The sequence below is a fragment of the Staurois parvus genome, unplaced genomic scaffold, assembly GCF_062004578.1.
Source record: "Staurois parvus isolate SC_StPar_1 unplaced genomic scaffold, SC_StPar_1.0 ptg000777l, whole genome shotgun sequence".
In the NCBI taxonomy this organism is placed as follows: domain Eukaryota; kingdom Metazoa; phylum Chordata; class Amphibia; order Anura; family Ranidae; genus Staurois; species Staurois parvus.
This window is the reverse complement of record NW_028318573.1, coordinates 509,966-529,796: the sequence shown is the minus strand read 5'-3', so window position 1 is coordinate 529,796 and position 19,831 is coordinate 509,966. Positions and strand designations below refer to the sequence as shown.

Sequence of the window (19,831 nt, the reverse complement as noted above, 5' to 3'; positions counted from 1 at the left end):
GAACCCGGTGAGCGGAGCGCCATCCACAGGCGCTGACGTCATGGATCTGGAGCAGATGTGGACTCTCCAGGCAGGGCGGCGCCTCCTGCAGATGTGCGGCTCCATGACTCCTCAGCCTGCATGTGTTTTATTTGTATGTTGGTTAGTAGAGGAGATGTTTGGAATATTTCTGCATCCTCATTAGGAATTTGTAGCCAAGTTACTTTCATGCCTTTTGGGTGTCAGAAGTTACATCAAAATCAATACTTTCCTATTGGCGAAAAAAAATAAATTCTGAAGATCTAAGCTAGGTTCGCGCCTCTGCGTGTTGCGATTGAAGCGCTTTGCGTTTTTGAACACGCGTCTTTGACATATTTTTTTTGCCAATAGGAAAGCATTGACTTTGATGCAACTTTTTGTTTTTGATAATAGAAAAGTATGACAGTTCTGTTCATGTAGTGCAACTTTGATGTGATTTTGATGCTACTTGGGTGCCAGAGTGTGTAAAGTGGCATCAAAGTCGCACCCAATACGGTCGCATCAAAGGCAATACTTTCCTATTGGCAAAAAAAAATGCATCAAAAAAGCAACACTTGCGTTTTTGGTGCGGTTCCATTGAAGTCTGTTGCACCTAAAACGCAATCAGCTGCAGGAAAAAAAGTCCCTGACCCTTTAAAAAAAAAACGCACAGGCTCAAAACGCACAGATGTGAACTAGATCCATAGGCAATCATGTTCAATGGACTGTAAAGCGTTTCTGCAAACAGGAAAACGCACTGAAATCCACATAAGTGTGAACCTAGGGTTAAAGTGGAACTAAACCCATCAATTTAAAGGTTAACTCCACAATCATGGGGAGAAAAAAAAAAATATGTATGTGTTTGTTTGTGTGTATGTATGTCTGTGTGTGTGTATATATATGTATGTGTGTGTGTGTGTGTGTATATATATATAATGTATATATGTGTGTGTGTGTATATAATATATATATATATATATATATATATAGAATAGAATGCACATGAAAATCATATACAACAGTGGAACCCCCAAAGTCCTAAATCTAGGGTGTAACCTAAGTACACCCTAGATATAATTTGGGGGTTTCACTGTTATATATGATTTTGTATTTTTCATGTGCATTCTATTTTATATATCTTGATATTCATTAGTCACCTATTGATGTTGTACTTGGGCTACACCCTAGATTTAGGACTTTGGGGGTTCCATTGTTAGAGGAGATCGGGACCTTTCTGTGAGCACCGGACATGTGTGCTGGGGGCGCGCAGGGCGCGCGCTCTCAGCACATATGTTTTTCTTAATTGCACGCAAATGCAAAGGCCCAGACGCCGGGAGGCCACACATTTGCGTGCAGCCGGCGCCAAGAGGTTAATAAAGATGAATATTCAGGAAGGCGAGTAGCCAGCTCTTCAAATCATTATTCTCATGATGCAAGCAGTGGGCTGGCTTTTGAGGGGGAGATATGCAGATATCAAAATGCCTTGATTGATGGATATTCTGGGTGTCACTCTGCATTGGCATGCAAACTGCCATAGATAACTGTGACGGGAGTGACTTTGGGCGGGGGGCCCATGGAACCAAGCTCACCTTGAAGGGGAGGGGGTACCCCTGTCTCAGCTCCCCATATTCCTCTTATTGTAAGTCACCCTGTGCCTGTTAGGGGTACAGGGTGGAATGTCCTGATATTGTGTAGACCTGTATAGGTGGGGTAGGGGGTTTTTCATTGTTTTCTGCCACGTGGTGCATCCCATTGTTCTATTGTGTGTCTTGCTTGGGAGCAAACTATTATGGCATGTATGTGTTTGTGTATAGGCTTGGTGGGGGGTGTCTGCTGATGTCTCTTGTTGCTGGATTTGGTTTGCCCCGCCCTGTGTCCTTATGCGGGGAGGGGGGTTGTTCCCTTGAATGTATATATCTTGTGTCTGTGTTAAAATAAAGCAGTCTATCTCCTGGTTTCCTTCAAGTCTGGTGCTGTCTCGTCTTGTGTGGTCAGCGGTGATGTCCGTGGATCTGTGTTCGGACAGGGAAGCGGGAGTCTAACGGAAATACCCTAGTGCAGTCGGGGTCCGGTTCCATTACAATAACACCTGAGACTCCATGACTGAAGAAACTGAAATCCAGCGAATGAAAGGGGTAGGCCAGGGACAGTGGGGCTGAGGAGGAAAGATCTAGATGATGCTGGGCGTATTCCAGCCAAGGCTCTCTCTAATTTGCTGCAGCTTCTCTCCCACATTGTGAGAATCTCACAGTTTGCAGTGAAATTAGAATAAGCAATTTCAGCCCAGGAGAGGAGCCGGTACGACCGTGCAAGACTGAAGGGAAGGCTGAAGGTCAGATTGAAACTCCATCTACATCAATATGCAATTGCCGGTTTAATTTTGAAGGTGTAAAAGTAGAGATTTGTTGCGATCATGTGCGGTTAGGGGTGAGCCAAGCGACAGCGGGTATCATTTTCATGCATTGCAGTCTCCTGCTTTCATCCAGACGCTTCTCTCTCCAATCCGCTCCCGGGGGTTCGAGGTGCTCTGCACACCGCTCGCGTCTCTGCGTTAATCCGCTCGCGTTGACGTGTCAGCTGGGGCAATCCCCGGCTCCTGGATGGGAGGGGGGGCCCTAATCTCATTTGCTGCCACAGATAATACAGCAGGAAGCCGCAGCGGCAGGATTCGCTTTGACCTCCTGGCCCGCCCGATCTCTCTCTAAGTAATTCGCAGCATCATTATCTCCGAATTACGGCTTGTCACCTTCTAATATGACGGAACGCCGGGCCTCTCGTGCTGCGCAAAGTGAGACTGACAGCTCAGCCAGCAACGGGTTAAAGGACGTCGTCAAAAATAGGAACCGTAGGGCACGGAAAAAAAGATTTCATTCGGCGTCACGACGGCTAAAGCTGGGCGCTTAAACTTCTCAATAAACAGGCGTCATAAATCATTTTGGTTATAATACAATACACCGGAACGGCGTCCCCTGAGCTGAAATGGTTCTCTGGACGGGGAGAGACTCCAGGCAAATGCATAAAACCAACTTTCAGCTCGTTGACGTCCTCCGAAAATCATGTTTTATTTTTTTTGTTTTTTGGTTTGATGACCTGAAATGTACCTGCAGGGTTGTATTGCTGCACACCAGATTACAATTTGAAATCAGGCTTGAAGTGTTTGTCTTTGCAAGCTGATTGGCAGGAGGAGAACTTGCTGAGGTGGATGTGGAAAGGATGATGATCAAAACCAAGAAGATAGAGAAGTGACTGAATGGTGTTCACAGAAATTCAGGTTGTGGAAAGTGTGGCCACCTTGCTCATGCGAAGCAGTCCTATGGTGAATGGTATTCTTCTGGAGATTTAAGGTATTATGGGTCTGTTGGTAAATAAAATCAAATCATACCCGATGATGGATCATAGCCATGGTGATGAATGAAAAATAGAACTTGCTTTTTGTAGCCCCGTCTAATACCGGTAATGGGCTCAGATGGAGCCCAAAGAAGATTTTACAGATCAGCAAATTTGCATATTGGCGGCCCCATCCTTAATTACTGATATGAGGCAGCCCCAACGTAAGATTGGGATCTTCGAGAAACTCATTTCAAAACAGGAATTGAGAGTAAGTGCTAAGCAGGCTACCCTCTCCTCTCTTTTCTCTTCTCTGTCCTCTCTTCTCTCTCCTCTGTCCTCTCTTCTCTCTCCTCTGTCCTCTCTTCTCTCTTCTCTCTCCTCTCTCCTCTCTTCTCTCTCCTCTCTTCTCTCTCCTCTCTTCTCTCTCCTCTCGCCTCTCTTCTCTCTCTCCTCTCGTCTCTCTTCTCTCTCTCCTCTCCTCCATCTGTTCTCTCCTCTAATCCACCTCATCTTTCTATTTTACCTGTCTTCTCTTCTACCTCTATTCTCTCCTCTACTTTCCCTCTCCTCTCCCCTCTACTTTCCCTCTCCTCTCCCCTCTGCTTTCCCTCTCCTCTCCCCTCTGCTTTCCCTCTCCTCTCCCCTCTGCTTTCCCTCTCCTCTCCCCTCTGCTTTCCCTCTCCTCTCCCCTCTGCTCTCCCTCTCGTCTCTCCTCTGCTCTCCCTCTCGTCTCTCCTCTGCTCTCCCTCTCGTCTCTCCTCTGCTCTCCCTCTCGCCTCTCCTCTGCTCTCCCTCTCGCCTCTCCTCTTCTCTCCCTCTCGCCTCTCCTCTTCTCTCCCTCTCGTCTCTCCTCTGCTCTCCCTCTCGTCTCTCCTCTGCTCTCCCTCTCGCCTCTCCTCTTCTCTCCCTCTCGTCTCTCCTCTGCTCTCCCTCTCGTCTCTCCTCTGCTCTCCCTCTCGTCTCACCTCTGCTCTCCCTCTCGTCTCACCTCTGCTCTCCCTCTCGTCTCACCTCTGCTCTCCCTCTCGTCTCACCTCTGCTCTCCCTCTCGTCTCTCCTCTGCTCTCCCTCTCGTCTCTCCTCTGCTCTCCCTCTCGTCTCACCTCTGCTCTCCCTCTCGTCTCTCCTCTGCTCTCCCTCTCGTCTCTCCTCTGCTCTCCCTCTCGTCTCTCCTCTGCTCTCCCTCTCGTCTCTCCTCTGCTCTCCTTCTCGTCTCTCCTCTGCTCTCCCTCTCGTCTCTCCTCTGCTCTCCCTCTCGTCTCTCCTCTGCTCTCCCTCTCGTCTCTCCTCTGCTCTCCCTCTCGTCTCTCCTCTGCTCTCCCTCTCGTCTCTCCTCTGCTCTCCCTCTCGTCTCTCCTCTGCTCTCCCTCTTGTCTCTCCTCTGCTCTCCCTCTCGTCTCTTCCCTGCTCTCCCTCTCGTCTCTTCCCTGCTCTCCCTCTCGTCTCTCCTCTCTCTTCTCCTCTACATCACCCCTCTCTTCTACCTGTCTTTTCTTCTACCTCTCTCCCTCTCCTCTTCCCCTTGTCCCTCTCCCTCTTCTTCCTCTTCTTCTCCCTCTTCTTCTCCCTCTTCTTCTCCCTCTTCTTCTTCTCCCTCTTCTTCTCCCTCTTCTTCTTCTCCCTCTTCTTCTTCTCCCTCTTCTTCTTCTCCCTCTTCTTCTTCTCCCTCTTCCTCTTCTCCCTCTTCTTCTTCTCCCTCTTCTTCTTCTCCCTCTTCTTCTTCTCCCTCTTCTTCTTCTCCCTCTTCTTCTTCTCCCTCTTCTTCTTCTCCCTCTTTTTCTTCTTCTTTCTCTTTCTCTCCCTCTTCTTCTCTTTCTCTCCCTCTTCTTCTCTTTCTCTCCCTCTTCTTCTCTTTCTCTCCCTCCTCTTCTCTTTCTCTCCCTCTTCTTCTCTTTCTCTCCCTCTTCTTCTCTTTCTCTCCCTCTTCTTCTCCCTCTTCTTCCTCTTCTTCCTCTTCTTCTTCCTCTTCTTCTCCCTCTTCTTCCTCTTCTCCCTCTTCTTCTTCACCCTCTTCTTCTTCCTCTTCTTCCTCTTCTTCTCCCTCTTCTTCCTCTTCTCCCTCTTCTTCTTCACCCTCTTCTTCTTCTTCACCCTCTTCTTCTTCTTCACCCTCTTCCTCTTCTTCACCCTCTTCTTCTCCTTCTCCCTCTTCTTCTTCTTCACCCTCTTCTTCTTCTTCTTCTTCACCCTCTTCTTCTTCTTCTTCACCCTCTTCTTCTTCTTCTTCTCCCTCTTCTTCTTCTTCACCCTCTTCTTCTTCTTCTCCTGCTTCTTCTTATTCTTGTCCTTCTTCTTCTTCTTGTCCTTCTTCTTCTCCCTCTTCTTCTCCCTCTTCTTCTCCCTCTTCTTCTCCCCCTTCTTCTCCCTCTTCTTCTCCCTCTTCTTCTCCCTCTTCTTCTCCCTCTTCTTCTCCCTCTTCTTCTCCCTCTTCTTCTTCTCCCTTTTCCTCTCCCTATTCTTCTTCCTTTTCTTCTTCTCCCTCTTCTTCTTCCTTTTCTTCTTCTCCCTCTTCTTCTTCTCCTCCCTCTTCTTCTTCTCCCTCTTCTTCTTCTCCTCCCTCTTCTTCTTCTCCCTCTTCTTCTTCTCCTCCCTCTTCTTCTTCTCCCTCTTCTTCTTCTCCTCCCTCTTCTTCTTCTCCTCCCTCTTCTTCTTCTCCTCCCTCTTCTTCTTCTCCTCCCTCTTCTTCTTCTTCTCCCTCTTCTTCTTCTTCTCCCTCTTCTTCTTCTTCTCCCTCTTCTTCCTCTTCTTCCTCTTCTTCTTCCTCTTCTTCTCCCTCTTCTTCCTCTTCTCCCTCTTCTTCTTCACCCTCTTCTTCTTCCTCTTCTTCCTCTTCTTCTCCCTCTTCTTCCTCTTCTCCCTCTTCTTCTTCACCCTCTTCTTCTTCTTCACCCTCTTCTTCTTCTTCACCCTCTTCTTCTTCTTCACCCTCTTCCTCTTCTTCACCCTCTTCTTCTCCTTCTCCCTCTTCTTCTTCTTCACCCTCTTCTTCTTCTTCTTCTTCACCCTCTTCTTCTTCTTCTTCACCCTCTTCTTCTTCTTCTTCTCCCTCTTCTTCTTCTTCACCCTCTTCTTCTTCTTCTCCTGCTTCTTCTTATTCTTGTCCTTCTTCTTCTTCTTGTCCTTCTTCTTCTCCCTCTTCTTCTCCCTCTTCTTCTCCCTCTTCTTCTCCCTCTTCTTCTCCCCCTTCTTCTCCCTCTTCTTCTCCCTCTTCTTCTCCCTCTTCTTCTCCCTCTTCTTCTCCCTCTTCTTCTCCCTCTTCTTCTCCCTCTTCTTCTCCCTCTTCTTCTCCCTCTTCTTCTTCTCCCTTTTCCTCTCCCTATTCTTCTTCCTTTTCTTCTTCTCCCTCTTCTTCTTCCTTTTCTTCTTCTCCCTCTTCTTCTTCTCCTCCCTCTTCTTCTTCTCCCTCTTCTTCTTCTCCTCCCTCTTCTTCTTCTCCCTCTTCTTCTTCTCCTCCCTCTTCTTCTTCTCCCTCTTCTTCTTCTCCTCCCTCTTCTTCTTCTCCTCCCTCTTCTTCTTCTCCTCCCTCTTCTTCTTCTCCTCCCTCTTCTTCTTCTCCTCCCTCTTCTTCTTCTTCTCCCTCTTCTTCTTCTTCTCCCTCTTCTTCTTCTTCTCCCTCTTCTTCTTCTCCTCTTCTCCTCCTCCTCCTTATCCTCCTACTTCTCCTCCTCCTACTTCTCCTCCTCCTTATCCTCCTCCTTCTTCTCCTTCTCCTTCTCCTCCTCCTTCTCCTCCTCCTTCTCCTTCTTCTTCTTCTCCTCCTTCTCCTTCTTCTCCTCCTTCTCCTCCTCCTTCTTCTCCTCCTTCTCCCTCTCTTTTTCCCTTTTCTACCTCTGTTCTCTCTTCTCCTCGACATCATCCCTCTCTTCTTTCTTTTACCTCTTTTTTTCTCCCCTCGCGCTCTTTTCCATGTTGCTTTTCTTTTCCTTCCTCCTCTCCCTCCTTTCCCTTGTTACTCTTCTCACTTTTCCTTCCTCCTACTTTCTATGCTCATTTTTCTCTCTTTCTCTCCTCTCTTGCCCCTTCTCTTTCTCTCTCTTTTCTCCCTCTTTTCTCCTTCTTATCTCCTTGTTTCTCTTCCTCTTCTCTCCCTCTTTCTCTATTTTTTTTTCCTATAGGGAAACTCCAGGTAAACCACTAAATACACAATTAAAATACAATGGTTTAGGTTTTGCCACTCCCTGCTTAGTCCAGCTTGTGACTTGCATGCCTTTGCCACACTGCACAGTCAGAGAGATCACTCTATATGAAAAGATAATAGAGCTGCTAAATACAGTATATGATATGTAAAATGATATGTATCCAAATGAATAAAAGCAGCTGGCACTCAGGGTATAGGTAACAGTCCCAGAATTGCAATCTCTAAAATATTAGTGCAGCGCTAGCAGAGATTGCTCTTCTTCCTGCTTAAGCTTCTCTATTTCTTGGACATCTTCCTGCTAACTGGACAGAGGCAATGGATCTGATTCATTGGACTAATATATGAATCAGAATCCTGAAATGTTTTACTTGCAAATTAATGCAAATCACAAGACTGACTGAAGAGCTTTAAAAATCCTTTGGCTGGTAAAATGGTAACCATGTATTTGATAGTTAGCTGTTCCCCTGGAGTTTTGCTTTGAATGCTCCAAATTTTAATTATCTGAATATTGTAGACTAGCCTGCCCTCATGTTCAGTGTCAGTAAATAGTGGCTTTATACTTCTGTGCTGGACAAGGGAGATGGCGAAATGAACGTTAAGTGACCGGCAGCCTCAGGCCTGTGTGGCTCCTGAAGATCCCGGGGTCCCAAATGAGACATGTCAGAGTACAAATTGAAAATGCCAGTTTCACTTAGGTTGGTGTCGGACCTCTCACAGCTAAATCCCACCGTTGCCCCATGTCCCCGCTCCGAGCTAAGCTAGCAATGGCAGCGCATATTCTGGTAGATGAGTACAATGGCCTGCACAATGAGAGCCGTCCTGCAAAATCTAGGATCTAATTGATCTGTCTTCATTTCCTACTGCAACCTGCTAAGCAACTCAAAGCAGCCAATCCACTGCTTTCTTGTACTTTCCTGTCTGCCTTAAGCATGAAGGCTGAAATCTTATTGGCTGTTTCTCCCTGCCATTGACAGTTTGGTTTTTTAAGATGACAGTCCCCTTCATACTGATGCTTGCTTCAATACACAGCCATATATTTGGAACAAGTGTGCAGATTGGGAGACCAGACTTCACTGGCTACATACTTTTCCAAGACAGTAAGTAGTCAGTCCGGGATTAAAATGAAAGCTCTGGAACGTCTTCAAATGTCCACACTGGCTGAACTTCAACTGAAGGAATCACAAAATGCAAACATCCAGTTGCAATATATCTAAAGCCAAAGCTTTTTTTCTAGTATTTGGTTGGAGTAAGGAAGAATTAGAACCACTGTCAGGTATTTATTGATGAGATAGAAGAAAGATGTGGGGTGCTGGATCTCCTAAAGTAGTAACTGTTCTTATTTAGGTAGTATAGGCAGTATAGAGGGGATGATTCTCAGCTCGCCCAGGAGTGATTGCCAAAGGTTGGCTCTTTGCCAGTGACGGGACTTGCAAGAATAAAAGAGCCAAAAGCAGAATATATAAAGTCAAGATTTAAATATATTTAGACTCCTATGTCATAACAAGGCAACGCGTTTCTGGATTTAAAGGGTCCCTCTTTATCAGGGCTTGATAAGTGATACAATTGGAGGGATCCTGAGGAGTAATTAGTATGATCGCTCCAGATTTGGGTTAGGCCTTCATTAGATCCTTCCAGTATTACTGGTCCAGTACATACTTTTCTCAACAGGATCGACAAAGGGGGCCCTTGAACCCCCCTGAACTACAGTGGCTTTTTATGATTTAAGAGTCTGAAAAGAATTGAATATAGACTTCATAGTCTGTGAGAGTCACCCTATCCTGGTGACCATCATCAGGACAAAAAGTGAAGTGCAAGCCAAAATTTTAGGTTTTCACTTGGAACACGAGGGGAGGGGGAATCTTTCAATAGGGATGCCAGTTCTGTTGAGGGACTTCACTCACTTTAAAGAGATTTCCTTTTACTTCCGGTGTTGTCTTTAGGACAGGAATGGAAGGAAACATCCTATAAAGAAGAACACCAGGTATGATAAATTTTGCATAGTTACATTATTTTAACTTGGAGTAATGTAACGATGTACTGTATATCCCATATCTGTGGGATCCCTGTAGAAGCTGGAAATTTCTGTATAGACACTGCTACTCCAGTGTTCTCCACTAGCTTCGGGGTCCCGTGCTGAGTGGATACCCACCTGCATGTGAACACAGGAGATCAGTCGGTGGGCATGGATGCCATTCAAAGAACACTTTGCATTTTTCAATGAATGATAAGCATTCTCTGATTGGACTAGGTGGAGAGTGTGACGCCACTGCCCCAACTCTCCATCTCATCCAATCAGAGCTCTTTGCAGTCAATGAGGGAAAACGCAAAGCACCCATGCCCGGTGGTGAACATCCTGTGTTCACAATACAGATGGGCAGCTGCTTGGCACAGGACCTAGAAGTTGGTAGAGATCACTGGAGCCCATACAGGGATTTCCACCTTCTAGAGGGATTCCACAGGCATGGTATATACATACTTCCATTTTTCCAAGCAGGATCAATGTAACTATATAAAAGTATCCATGCCTGGTATTCTTCTTTAAAGAAGGAAGCACATGGCAGCATAAAATAAACCTAAGATGATTTTATCCATACCCTACTCTCATCTAAATACATCTAAGTGTAAAAATAGTCTACACTAAATGTAAAAAAGTCTATACTACCTATAAAATGTAAAAAAAAGTGGCTTTAGATACACTCTAACACATTTACACTGATCATCTATAACACCTGACCACCCACCATAACCCAATGAGGCATGGACTCTACGAGACCTCTGAAGGTATACTGTGGTATCTGGCACCAAGCCTTCAGTAGCAGATCTTTAAGTCCTGCAAATTGCAATGTGAGGCCTCCATGGATCAGACTTGTTTTTCCTGCACATCCCACAGATGCTCAATTGGATTAAGATCTGGAGAATTTGGAGGTCAACTCAACACTTTAAACTAACCGTTGTATTCCTCAAACTATTAATGAAATTCATCAAACCAGGCCACCTTCTTCTGTTGCTCTGTGGGACAGTTCTGATGCTCATGTGCCCATTGTAGGCGCTTTTGGCTGTGGACATGGGTCAGCATGGGCACCCTGACTGGTCTGTGGCTACACAGCCCCATATACACAACAAACTGCGATTCTCTGTGTGTTCTGACACCTTTCTACCAGAAGCAGCATTCACTTTTTCAGTAATTGGATCTACAGTAGCTCTTCCATTGGATCAGACTACACAGTCCAGCCTGCCCCCGACGTGCATCAATGAGCCTTGGCTGCTCATGACCCTGTCTCCAATTTGTTGGTTTTCTTTCCTTGGCTCTCGGTTGGTCCTGATCACTGCGGGCCAGGAACATCGCACAAGACCTGCAGTTCTGGAGTTTCTCCAACCCAGTTGTCCAGCCATTACAATTTGGTCCTTGTTATAGTCGCTCAAATCCTTACACTTGTCCGTTTTTTTTTTCTGCTTTCAACACATCAACCTCAGGGACGACATGTTCACTTGCTGCCTAATATATCCCACCCACTTTCATATGCCATTGTACCAACATAATCAATGTTACCTGTCAGTGGTCATACTGTTATGGATGATTGGTCTATATACTTTTACCATGTGAAAGCTGCTGGTGTCCTCTGCAGGATCAGACCTCTTACATATTATGCCTCTGTCCATCCCTCAACCACACAAGATGGCAACACGGCTCATGCAGGAGAAGAGCCAGGAAAGCTTTACACTACACCTAATATTAGAAGTATCTGCATTCTGGAACATCAAGGAAATCTTTTGCTCACAGAAAGGATTGCATTATTTCCTGAAATCATTACTGGGTTGTGTTATGTCTCCATTTTACATAAAATAGTCCCCGACTCCCGCTGGGTGACTATTGAAGTCATTACTTCCCCTCTCACCCTTTTATCTTCTATCTTCTTCTCTTTGGATGTTTAATTTTCATTTGTAGCTGTCAGTCAGCATTTGAAGCCATTTCAGTGCTGTAAATACAACAGGCCGTTTATCTCCGTGCTGTGACACTTTGGTTGAGATCGGAGTGGGGGGAGGGGGGAGTCGTATTCTCTGTATTGTCAGTACGGCCCCAGAATGCCGTATGCTCCACGTTGACTCATCCGGCATAACAGGACTAATAATCTGAGCCCTTTTCAAGAGGTTTGTCATGAATAAGTGGTGCAGGGGTCAGAGGTCATTCGTATCTCGCTGTATCTGAAGTGATGTCATACCATATAAAGCCCAGCAATTTATATTTGTCGGAGTGTTCACCATTTTAACTCTTACCTGGGGTATCTGTATTCATCTCTCTAGAAAGATGGGATCAGCTTGAAAAGGGGTCTATAATTTGCTAAACATGTGAAAGAGATCAGCTTAGTATAGATAATCGTGTTGCGTATGGACATGTGACCCTGGAAGCAAACAGTCTGCATACGGGGGCGAATGTTCATACACTCGGACTTACCCAATACCAGCATTTACACACATGTAGCTATTCATTTCTACGCAGCACCTATGGTTTCTAAGCTGGGAAATGCACCCGGATTTTACATTGTATGGCCCTGGGCACCCATGTGTATGAGGCCTTATCGCTTTTCCATTATTTATTTTATTTATTTTTATTTCAGGTACTTATATAGCGCCGTCAATTTACGCAGTGCGCTCTCTCTCTCCCTTTCTCCGTCTCCCTCTCTCCCCCTCTCTCCGTCTCCCCCTCTCTCCGTCTCCCTCTCTCTCCGTCTCCCTCTCTCTCCGTCTCCCTCTCTCTCCGTCTCCCCCTCTCTCCGTCTCCCTCTCTCTCCGTCTCCCTCTCTCTCCCTCTCTCCGTCTCCCTCTCTCTCCCTCTCTCCGTCTCCCTCTCTCTCCCTCTCTCCGTCTCCCTCTCTCTCCCTCTCTCCGTCTCCCTCTCTCCGTCTCCCTCTCTCCCTCTCCCCCTCTCCCCCTCTCCCCCTCTCCCTCTCCCCCTCTCTCTCCCTCCATCTCCCTCCCCCCTCTCTCTCCCTCCATCTCCCTCCCCCCTCTCTCTCCCTCCATCTCCCCCCCCCCTCTCTCCCTCTCCCCCTCCCCCCTCTCCCCCCTCTCTCTCCCTCCCTCTCCCCCCTCTCTCTCCCTCCCTCTCCCCCTCTCTCTCCCTCCCTCTCCCCCTCTCTCTCCCTCCCCCTCTCTCTCCCTCCCCCCCCTCTCTCTCCCTCCCCCCCCTCTCTCTCCCTCCCCCCTCTTTCTCCCTCTCGCTCTCCCCCTCCCCGTCTCCCTCTCTCTCCCTCTCTCCGTCTCCCTCTCCCCCCTCTCCGCCCCCCCTCTCCCCCCTCTCCGCCCCCCCTCTCCGCCCCCCCTCTCCCCCCTCTCCGCCCCCCCTCTCCCCCCTCTCCGCCCCCCCTCTCTCCCCTCTCCGCCCCCCCTCTCTCTTTTCCCTCTCTTCTCTCTCCCCTCTCCCCCTCTCTCTCCCCCTCTCCGTCTCCCTCTCTCTCTCCCCCTCTCTCCCTCTTTCCCTCTCTCTCTCTCTTTCCCTCTCTCTCTCTCTTTCCCTCTCTCTCTCTCTTTCCCTCTCTCTCTCTCTTTCCCTCTCTCTCTCTATATATATATATATATATATATATATATATATATATATATATATATATATATATATATATATATATATATATATATATACACACACACACACTACAGTCACATCAGTCCCTAACCCTCAAGCGGAGTGCAATTTAAGATCCCTAACATTCATACATACACATACTAGGGCCAGTTTAGACAGGAGCAAATTAACCTACCAGCATGTCTTTGGAGTGTGGGAGGAAACCGGAGTACCCGGAGGAAACCCACACAGGCACAGGGAGAACACGCAAACTCCAGGCAGGTGGTGCTGTGGTTGGGATTTGAACCAACGACCCTAGTACTTGCTCGCGGAAGTGCTAACCATTCATCCACTGTGCTGCCCATGTTTTAGTAATAATTGCACATGATAGGAAGCCATATTAGCTCAATATATACACAAATTCTGCTTCCTGCTCAATAGCTGTGTTTCCAGTCTGACCGTATGTCTACCAGACAGGTTCTGTCTGATTGAAATCCATTTTCTGCAATCTCTCATGACTTGAAACAGCCATTGTGCTCCTGCCGGCCAAGAGCATGTGACCTTAGCCCTTGGCCGAGGAAGCTTGAGAGTTTCAAGTTTTTAATGTGATTTGTTAGTGCTGACATGTGGCCCTAATGAGTCATTTAGAAAATGTAATAATGTGTGCAATTAATTGAAACCATAGTGTTGTGTACAACTTGATGTTGTTTTCCCAGCCCAACTCTAGCAAATTTTTTTTTTTTTTGTTTTGGATAAGGCCTCAATCGGATAAGCGCTGGCACCCGTACTGCATGCAGGAGGCGTTTGTTTTGGTGTCAGTATCTGTCCCAGCTGAGCGCTGGCAGCCTATGGAGGTGGATGCAGATGCAACATTTGCGCAGACACATAGGCGTGCAGGTGCATGGGCCAATTGCAGACAGTGTACCAGCAGGGGTCTCAAAACTACGACCTGCAGGCCACATCCGGCCCCCTACAAGACTTTATATGGCCCCCTACAAGACTTTATATGGCCCGCAGCTAGAGTCATTGGCATATCCTCAATGTGCACTGATTGAGGATTAAGGATAGCAGAGGCTACCTATGGTCTTCGTTTCTGATGTAAAGCGGGTTTCTGATGGGGACCCTGATGTAAGGAGCGACTCTGGTATAAGGAGGGCTCTGATTGGAGCCTTGATGTAAGGGGGGACTGATGGGGACCCTGATGTAAGGAGGGCTCTGATTGGGGCCTTGATGTAAGGGGGTACTAAGGGGGACCCTGATGTAAAGGAGTACTCTGATATAAGGAAGGCTCTGATGGGAACTTGATGTGAGGGGAGACTGATGGGGACCCTGATGTAAGGAGGGCTCTGATTGGAGCCTTGATGTAAGGGGGGACTGATGGGGACCCTGATGTAAGGAGGGCTCTGATTGGAGCCTTGATGTAAGGGGGGACTAAGGGGGACCCTGATGTAAAGGAGTACTCTGATATAAGGAAGGCTCTGATGGGAACCTTGATGTGAGGGGAGACTGATGCGGACCCCAATGTAAGGGGGTCTATGATGTAAGCGGGGACTCTGAAGCAGATCCTGGTGGGGACCTCAATGTTAGGGGGATCCCGATGTAAAGAAGTGAAGGGAAATTCCAATGGGACACAGATGGGGGAAAAATCCCTTACTCTATCTGGGGAGAAAGAAAAGGTTTTGGCTTTAGTTGTACTTTAAACACCAAACTTTATAAAAGTACTTATCAGGTAAATGTTGGGTTTATCCTATTTCTATGAGTTTTTGGATTTTTTTTCTCTCTTGCTTATTGCTTTGTGGTTACTTTTGTCTTGCAGTATAACTATGAGGGGAATGACATCAGCGACCTGCCAGTCAATCTGTCTGTGGTCTGGAACGGTCATTTTGTCATCGACAATCCTCAGAACATACAAGGTGAGAGTCTTTTGAACTTGCACATCCATCTTCATGTATAGTCTTGTCAAAAATCAATCCCTGTTGCTTAAGGCTGGGACAAGGGGTGGGCCGGAGGAGCAGCCCAGGACGCAGCAGGTAAGGGGCAGGGGGGGCACCTCCTAATTGCATGCAAGTTCCTAATCAGTGGCTGGCAACCAGCAGGCCATGGCTTCATGACTGCTCTGCTGTCACACTGTGCTCCAACATGCTCACTCTCCACCCCATAATGTAAAAAACACGCCATGCATGCGCAACTACCTTCTGTTTGCAAGAAAGCAGGCAATTGGCTGTGCATGTGTAGTGCACACTCCGTGCCAATCATGAGCAACCGGAACAACAGGCACAGGGTGGTACACCCATTCTATGACATGTATTGGGAGTGCCACCATTCCACTTCTTTGCTCTGGGTGTTGAACGAACCCGTTACTGCAGTTGCTCATAGGAATCAATGTATTTTTTCTTTTCATTCCCTTCCCTGGCAGCAGACTTTGATTGGTTACTGTGAATAACACAGACAGGTCCTCTTTCAGACTCTTTGATTTATGAGGTCCGTTGTGTGGTAACCAAGCATTGTCTTTGCCATTCTCCCTTCCGGCATCTTGAGCTATTGGATTTTATCTTGCATACCACAGCCTGGTGTTTGTAATGCATTGCTAATTAGCACAAGCGTGTTATTAATTAATGTGCTCCGCACAAGCAACTATTGACTGTCTGGTTTGTTGTGCAGCCCACCTGTACAAGTGCTCGGCCCTGCGGGAGAGCTGCGGACTGTGTCTAAAATCCGATCCACACTTTGAGTGCGGCTGGTGTGTCAGCGAGAAGAAGTGCACCCTGCGCCAGAACTGCCCCACGTATGAGAGCCCATGGATGCACGTCAGCACACCGCAGAGCCGGTGCACCGACCCGAAGATCACCAAGGTGAGGGACATGTGATGGAGGAGGATATTGGAGCATGATGTGTTTATTTTCATGTACTTGTTACAAGTATTTATAGCGCCATCAATGTACACAACACTTTATATACTCTACATTTACATCAGTACCTGACCTCAAGGAGCATATCATTTAAGGACCCTATCTCACATACATGCATTCACATACTAGGCCCAATTTACACAGGAATTTTAAGGAGACCAAGAGGGCCCCCTTACAAAGATGCTATATAATCACAATTGGGAACGCTCATATCCTCTATGCGAAATGTGAATGGGGCCTCAGGAATTTAACTGTTACTAAACCCAGGGCCCTGCATTCACTATATCTGGTCTCCCCGGACCCTGCATTCACTATATCTGGTCTCCCCGGACCCTGCATTCACTATATCTGGTCTCCCCGGACCCTGCATTCACTATATCTGGTCTCCCCAGACCCTGCATTCACTATATCCGCTCTCCCTGGACCCTGCATTCACTATATCCGCTCTCCCTGGACCCTGCATTCACTATATCCGGTCTCCCAAGACCCTGCATTCACTATATCTGGTCTCCTCGGACCCTGCATTCACTATATCCGCTCTCCCCGGACCCTGCATTCACTATATCTGGTCTCCCCGGACCCTGCATTCACTATATCTGATCTCTTTGGACCCTGCATTCACTATATCCGGTCTCCTTGGACCCTGCATTCACTATATCTGATCTCTTCGGACCCTGCATTCACTATATCCGGTCTCCTTGGACCCTGCATTCACTATATCTGCGCTCCCGGACTCTGCATTCACTATATCCGGTCTCCCCGGACCCCGCAATCACTATATCTGGTCTCCCCGGACCCTGCATTCACGATATCCGGTCTCCCCGGACCCTGCTATCACTTTATCTGGTCTCACCGGACCCGGAATTCACTTTATCTGGTCTATCCGGACCCTGCATTCACTATATCTGGTCTCCCCGGACCCTGCATTCACTATATCTGGTCTTCCCGGACCCTGAATTTATGATATGTGGTCTTTCTGGACCCTGCATTCATTATATCTGGTCTTCCACGGTACACAGAACAAAGAAATGCAATTATTTTAGTAAATATAAACTGCTAAATACCTTTTCTCATCAGCAGTTTGAGCAATCTTGTGACTTCTATTAGTGTCCAGCAGAGCACTGGTTAAAGCTTGTAGGAGGAGTTTTCATTCTCCCTTATGAGGCTGCAGGACCCCTGACCTTCAGTTTGGATAGTGCTGAATAGCCCTGTGCTGATCACATGCACTCTCCCAAGAAAAAAAAAAAAACTCTCCAACAATACACACCAAACTGAGCATGTGCAACTTGCCTCCAAGCCTCTGTTGTATCAGGAGTTATATTGGGGACATTAGAAGAAGGGGAGGATCAGAGAACATCCTTTTTACACAATGCAGAGGATTGACCCATTAGGCTCCACAGTGAGTATAACAAGCACGCTTTACTGCATATACAGACTGATTTCACTGTTGTGTTTTTAGTAACACTTTAAATGGTTTCCAGATAGCATGTAATCCTCTACCCTGAAGGACTTGCCACCTTAAAATGCAGGTCTCCCCTGCAATGTTTAATAATTGCAATATAGTATCAAAGTATATGTATAAAACACTTTTTTTTCCTTTTTTTTTTAAGGATCCAGAGTGCATCATTATTCTCTCATATTTGCCCGGCGCTCCCACAGTGCCTGTTACGGACTCCCATTTCGTAGCTGCAACTGTTCAGGGACTGCAAAGTGACTGATGCATGTTATTTGATGTCGGTTATCTTTTGCTGAATTACACTTTTCTGTTTGTCCGCAGTCAGCAGGTCACGCTAAAACGAATTCCCTACGTGTATATAAAGGGGGATAAAAATGGCCCCAGCGTTGCTCATATTTACACTGGGCCAGCTGCTGGTCGATAAAAACATGTATTTGAAGCACATCATACGTTGGTGTACCCGCGTCAGTAACACTTTTCTTTGACCTGAGTGTCGGGATTAAATATGAATTGGATAATCACACCAAACAGATTATCTCTTGGGATTTTATGTATTATTCAAAAAGAGCAAGAGAGGTAAAACAATGTATCCAACTAAAAAAAAGGAAGAAAGGACCGTGCTCTGATGACGTCACTGTGCCTAAAACTAATTCAAGTGAAAGAGAAGCCCTAAGCTGGCTCTACACTAGTAGATTTTCCAACAAATGTTTGTACCAATATTTAGACAAAAATTCTCAGTACATTTGATGACTTTTTGAATGTCGTACAAAAGTACTAAAAATTTAGTTGATTTAGGAATGAGTGGAATTTCCTGAACAAAAATTCCATTCACTGTTAGAAATTCATTCGTTCGACAAAATTTTTCCATCCTGCTCATTCAAATTTTTTTTGCCACCGCTATTAAAAATGAACTTAGAAAATGAGCGAATGTACTCAAAATGAAAAAAAAAAGAACAAAATTCTACTAATGCATAGCCAGCTTAACATGAACATTTATGTTCCTTGCCCCCTCCCCCTACCTATGCTGCCTAACCTGTATAGAAAAGATCGGTGTACTTACCCTTTTTTTTTTTTTTTTTAAGGGTGTACTTACCTATTTTTAATCTGTTCCAGTAACATGATCCTGCAGCTCCAGCTCTCCTGTGTCATTGAGCAGCTGTTGGAAGGAAGAGGATATTTATTTATGCCTGGGCCATGGGAGCCTATAGGTGACCTCACAGCTTTGGGAATTCCACAGCCGTTGTCTATCGCTCTCTTATACAGGGGACTGGGAGCTCCAGGATCATGTGACCAGACTGGAGCGGATTGAAAAAAGGTAAGTATACAGATCCTTTATATACAGAGTATGCAAGATAGGTAGGGGCAGGAGGAATGGAACATTTTTGAGAATAGTTAAAGAAGAACTTTGCGATAGGCAAAAAAAAACACTCATTAGTGCACCCCCCTACTCAAAACACTAAACAGTTAGTAAAATTTTGAAAGTCGTTAACATTGAGGAGAAAAGTCTAATTGAATTTTCATGCCCTCATCTCTGTTATTCTAAAGATAACATCTGCTCTGCTAAGGAGAAGGTAACAGCAGGGATTACATCATATCCTCCCTTCTCTCGCTGCAGTAAAAGGAAACGACAGTTCCCATCAAGCACAGGGAATTGTAGTGAATGTGGGCGGGTACACTAGGCCTATAAGTGTTGAATGTGTCTGAGAGTCTCAGTCCGCCCAACCACTACAAGTGGGGCTGAATGACATCACTGCTTCCTGGAGAAAGAACTACAGAAGGGATGTGCCAAGACCAGTGGCTGGGGGTAAAGGAGACCATAGCAGCCATTGGTCGTACACACAGGAAACAAAAGAGAATTAACAGTTTGATTAAAAAATGAATAGGCTATTTCAGAACAACTACTGAGTGAACTAGAAAATGGATGACACATTCAGTGAAGGTAGGAAATTAGCAACAAGGACATGTAAAGAGGTTTTTGCCCGGAGTTCTGCTTTAAGTGTTAGGTTTTACTATGACTTTAAGGAAGCAAATTTGATTGCACCCCTACAGTTGCAGTACCCATAATCGCATTGGTGACACTCATCTTGAGCTCTTCCCCTCCTAGGCACCTCCCCTTCCTACATCTCCGCTTATAGAGCAGGCATTCCCACCCTAACTGTGATTTCAGCTTTCATCTGGTTTGTGAGCATTGAAGATAAACAGATTCCCTGGCACCAATATGATAGCATACAGTGGTAGTTTGCTGCCGTGGATTGGCACCAGGAAAGGAACATTTTGGTAAATAGCTGATACAATTTTCAGTTTTCCTTGCACCAACATGGCAGCATACTACCATATGTTTGCTGTGATGGATTTGCACCAGTAAAGAAAAATTACGGTAAGTAATACAATTTTCCATCTTTCTGGCACCGACATAGCAGCATACTACCACTTTGCTG

The 19,831-nt window shown here is 46.2% G+C and overlaps 1 protein-coding gene across 1 annotated transcript in view; it reads left to right on the top strand.

Annotated features, from left to right (window-relative positions):
• LOC149444766 (plexin-A1-like) overlaps positions 1-19,831 on the top strand; it is a 283,982-nt gene that overhangs the window by 143,321 nt on the left and 120,830 nt on the right. Inside the window, exons 9-10 of the mRNA XM_089654551.1 lie at positions 14,845-14,941; positions 15,690-15,880. Of these exons, the coding sequence (XP_089510677.1) occupies positions 14,845-14,941; positions 15,690-15,880 (288 nt within the window). The remainder of the gene's footprint in view (positions 1-14,844; positions 14,942-15,689; positions 15,881-19,831) is intronic.